Source organism: Bidens hawaiensis, unplaced genomic scaffold (assembly GCF_021521415.1).
Source record: "Bidens hawaiensis isolate Kalapana, Puna unplaced genomic scaffold, B.hawaiensis_p1.1 tig00045443_1, whole genome shotgun sequence".
Classification (NCBI taxonomy): Eukaryota; Viridiplantae; Streptophyta; class Magnoliopsida; order Asterales; family Asteraceae; genus Bidens; species Bidens hawaiensis.
Genome location: NW_027498087.1, coordinates 3,232 through 7,805, shown reverse-complemented (window position 1 = coordinate 7,805; position 4,574 = coordinate 3,232). Strand labels below are relative to the sequence as shown.

Sequence of the window (4,574 nt, the reverse complement as noted above, 5' to 3'; positions counted from 1 at the left end):
GTTTTTACTTTAATTTTCGGTTTAATATTTCTTTAACGATTAAACACCATATAGGGTTTGCACTTTCAACTTTCTATTGACTATTTCACACCTTAACCATCTTATTGCTAATTACCATCTCACCATAGTAGAAATGACGTTTACATGTAAGAATTAAAAAATATATATATGCATTCAATCTTTTTCTTGCAAAATTATTATTGGTAGAACGACCGTACAAGCTTTTCTTCCATCACATCATCTCTTTATAATTTTTTTACCAACAACTTAATTCCTGTGAAACATTTATTTTATTTAATAGCACGCAGAAAACAGAATAAAAACTTCTCATTCGATAATTTTAAATAACACAAGTTTCCTAACATTTTCCCAAGGTTGTTCATAAACTAAAACTTCACAATTCTTAATGGACTTATTGTCTTCGATCTTAATCCTTAGGCGCCAATTCATGCCACCAACAATTTGTGTGTCGCCATTGATAACATGCTCAAACTTCAAAGTAGCATTCTTCTCCTTGTTGTGTTCTTCCACTGCAAACTTCCCGACCTTTATTACCATCGGATCATTTGGGCTCGCGATTTCTAGCCAATTGCCAACCGTCTTTTGACCGTTCTCTGCAAAAGAGACCCCTAGAAGAACACTTATTATAAGAGGGAGGATGGCCATGGCATAAGTTACATGATGGTTGTGTGTCATGGCTTATCAGATGATTTTAGAGATCAACTCAAGCAAATATGGATGTATGAAATGCATTATTGTTTATGGCTTTTAAAGAGTGAACTTAATTAGGTGAGAAATGAACAACAAATGTCTTTATTGCATCATTAATATATGCATACACACAGAGGCATAGCTTATTAAGGCCTTAAGGGGCCGGGACTTTGCTATGTAGTGTAAATTTACTCGTTTTCATCCGAAAAATTTATATGTGGTGTGAATTTACTCATTTTTATTCGAAACATTTTATACGTGGTGTGATAAGTTGGTTGTGGCTCAATGGTAGAGCACTCACTTTATAAGTGAGAGGTAGGGCGTTCAAACCTCACTATCACCAATTTATATGGGAGATAGCCAGGGTTCGAAACCTGATCTCACCCGGTTTTACCAGCTCCTCGCTGTTGTGCCGTTTGGCGGGCGTGGAGGTCGGGTTTTATCCGGTGAATCCCTCAATAGGTGGACCGCTAGGGGCTCCGTCTGTCCGGACTAGTGGTCGGCTCAGGCTACCTTTAGCCAATGAGGGCTGCGTACAGAGTACCCGACGTTACTTAGTTGGTCGTTCAAACAAAAAAAAAGAAAGTTTGACCCCACTCTGTTTTCGTCCAAGCAATGCGACTGCATACACAAATACAAATACAATAAATCAAAGTCAAACATTTTTCTCATCTAAAAATGAAAAAGAGAGTCAACCTTATTTATGGCATAAGTTTGGTCTTGACAGGTATCTAGTATTTAATATCTATAGTTTTAATGTGTTTATTTTATTATTGCAACAAATGATCAACTAAATCCATTAAAAGCTAACATAAATGTGCATTAAACAAATTCAAGTTAATTAACTCAATAGGTAAATAATTCAACTGTAAAATATATATAGTCCATGAACCAGACTAAATGGAGAACATAGCCGGTTCGTCTGTATCTGTTTGAATCGTTTTCACTCAAACCAAACCAGGTTACAGTTAAGATTTAAGTTTCAAACATTTTCCTTTTTTTATTTCAAGATCTCGTTACCGGGCTACATATGGTAATTAGATTTTGAAGAATAAGATGTGATGTCAACTTTGATTCAAAGCTTAAAGTGGTTGATACACAAAATAAGATGCTCTTGAAGGAGTAGTTATGATATTTAATGCTAATAAAGAGAATGTATTCATAATATAAGAATTACATTTAATTGTGGATATTATAATTTATTTTTCTTGTGTTGACAGGTACTTGGTATATAATATTTGTAGTTTTAATATGTTATTATTTCAACAAATGATCAACTAAATCTATTTTTTATTTTTTTTAAACAACTAATTTTTTTTCACATATTCCATCTCATGTCTCAAGTAAGATTAAAACTCATTATCATATAGTTGTAAATCAACAAATGATCAACTAAATCTGTTAAATGCTAACATAAATGTCTACTAAAGAAATTCAAGTTAATTAATTCTCTAGGTAAATAGTTCAAGTATAGAATAGAATACATATATTCCATGAACCAGACTAAATGGGGAACATAATTGTTTGAGTTGTGTCTGTTTGAATCGTTTTCACTTAAACTTGATTACAGTTTAGACTAAGTTTCAACCTTTTTTTTTTCGAGATCTCATTACTGGGCTACATATGGTAATTAGATTTTGGAGAATAAGATGTGATGTCAACTTTGATTCAAAGCTTAAACTGGTTGATGTAGAAAATAAGATGCTTTTGAATGAGTAATATGATATTTAATGCTAATAAAGAGGATGTATTCATAATATAAGAATTACATTTAATTGTGTATATTATAATTTATTTTTTTGGTCGTTGGTATGCAGGAAATGTTTATAGTTTTACCCATACTGGGTTTTTACACGCGTGTTTATCGACATATACTAGGATCTCCCCTGAAAAATTGTTATTGACGAAAATCTTCTGATATGTTAGGATACTCTATTATTACTATTTAAACTACAACTCATGCAATCTGTAACACCACTTAGAGGGGATGGAGTCGTCGCGTTTTCACCACTCTATTATTAGTTATTATTTGAAATTGAATTATAAAGTTTACATTGATTACACTCATATCAAGAGGCACAACTTAATTAAGTATACGTAAAACTTTATGATATACAACAATGATAAAAAAAACAAAAGAGAAAAGGCTTGCTTTTAATAAATGATGGAAATTTCAAATCACAAATACATAAATACGAGGATGCAAACCAAGTATGCATGAGATTTAACAATTGAACACAAAAGCCACATGACGTTTCTATCCGTCAATGCTACATAAAACCAAAAACATAATCAATTGAACAAATTGTAAAAATGCTATCGACTAAACGATCTTGAAATCGATTAGTTTTGTAACATTTTGCCAAGGTTGTTCGAAAACGAGAACCTCACAAGTCTTAACCACTTTGACATCTTCTACCTCGATCGTTAGCCGCCAGTTCATTCCACCAACAATTTGGGTGTCACCTTTGACTACTCTCTCAAAGGTCAAACTACTGTTGGTATCTTTATTGTGTTGATCTACTGCAAACTCTCCGACCTCAATCACTGCAGGATCTTCTGGACTCGCGATCTCTAGCCAATTACCAACCGTCTTTTGGCCAAGTTCGGCTAAGCAAATATCAATAAAGAGGTTGGAGAAAAGAAGAATAATAATCATGAAGAAAGATGTGTGTTGACAGTAAGACATTTTTAAGGATTGAGTTTGGTGATTCTTGGTACATATGTTGACATGTAGCTTTGGTATTTATAAAAGGGATACCATGGCAACAGCTCACAAACCAATCTCTTAAATGCTAACATTAATTTGTATTAAAGAAGTCAAAGTCAAATAATTCTATAAGTCAACAATATGCTTTAAAATTTTCTTTAAATCACCAATCAATATATAGCAATATATAAAATTAGTATTTTTTTAAAGACAACTCATATAATCCCTTACACCATTTAAAACGGAGAGAGTCGTCCCATTGTTCTTAGTTATTTTCGGATGCCACATAAGTTTTTTTCTACCTGTTCCCACTTTTTCCACAATTTCTCCCAAACAAGATGCTATCCTAGTTTTTTCATTTTGATTTCTTTTAAGATACAAAAATATATTACATATTTATTTATATTATTCAATTGTTTTTATTGGTTATATATGTATATGTATGTAAATAATATTCAAGTGATTAGTTTTAAAAACAACTAGTTTAATAAACTTAAGTATTAAATATAAAATTATATATATATATATATAATAGTTTAAATTAAAATTATTTACGCTATACTTTTAATTTGATTCATTAATTAATTTGAAACTACTTTTAATAAACATTTAATGAATATTTATGTTTATACACATAAAATAATAAAAATATCAATTTTAAATTTTAAAGTAAGGATAATTAATATAAAGACATTTCTGTAATGTAATGAAATTATATTTGGTATTAATGTAATATAATGACATTATATTGATGAGAAGAAAGGGTAAAAATATTTGGAAACAAAAACATATAATAAACCAAAGTCAAAGTAGTTTCAAAAATTGAGGTTGTGTTCTTATTGTTTGTATTTTTATTGTTTAACAACTAGAGTAATGTAACTATGTTGAATGACTTAGATATCCTTTAGAATTATTGTATTTTGAAGTTTCATAAATTGAGGTTGTGACATTTGAAGGATAATAATAAAACCGGTGACGACTGGTTCATAGAGATGATTTTACAAGATGAGATGATAATTTAATATTCATTTACTTTATACTTTTAATTGCATATATAATCTTATAATAATTATACTTTTAAATTTAAATCAAACAAGGTAATCAAATCTAGGCTTATATCAGGGAGGTGGAGAAGCGATGGACTTGAATTACT

At 30.5% G+C, this 4,574-nt stretch overlaps 1 protein-coding gene across 1 annotated transcript; it reads right to left on the bottom strand.

Annotated features, from left to right (window-relative positions):
* Positions 1-327: 327 nt before the first annotated feature.
* On the bottom strand, positions 328-3,456 carry LOC143595664 (multicystatin-like). Its single transcript, XM_077074630.1, has 3 exons — positions 3,036-3,456; positions 1,304-1,332; positions 328-698 (listed from the first exon to the last, which is right to left on the bottom strand). Exons 1-3 carry the CDS (start codon positions 3,398-3,400, stop codon positions 328-330), a joined length of 765 nt encoding a protein of 254 aa, XP_076930745.1. The 5' UTR covers positions 3,401-3,456.
* Between the last annotated feature and the right edge of the window lie 1,118 nt (positions 3,457-4,574).

What these genes read in the sequence shown, in the direction of transcription:
- LOC143595664 (XM_077074630.1), bottom strand. Translation starts at nt 3,400, where the DNA reads ATGTCTTACTGTCAACACACATCTTTCTTCATGATTATTATTCTTCTT. An exon ending in ATCGATTTCAAGATCGTTTA is followed by an intron (nt 1,333 to 3,035) that starts GTCGATAGCATT and finishes TTGTGTATGCAG; the next exon opens with TCGCATTGCTTGGACGAAAA. An exon ending in TTGGACGAAAACAGAGTGGG is followed by an intron (nt 699 to 1,303) that starts GTCAAACTTTCT and finishes TCATCTGATAAG; the next exon opens with CCATGACACACAACCATCAT.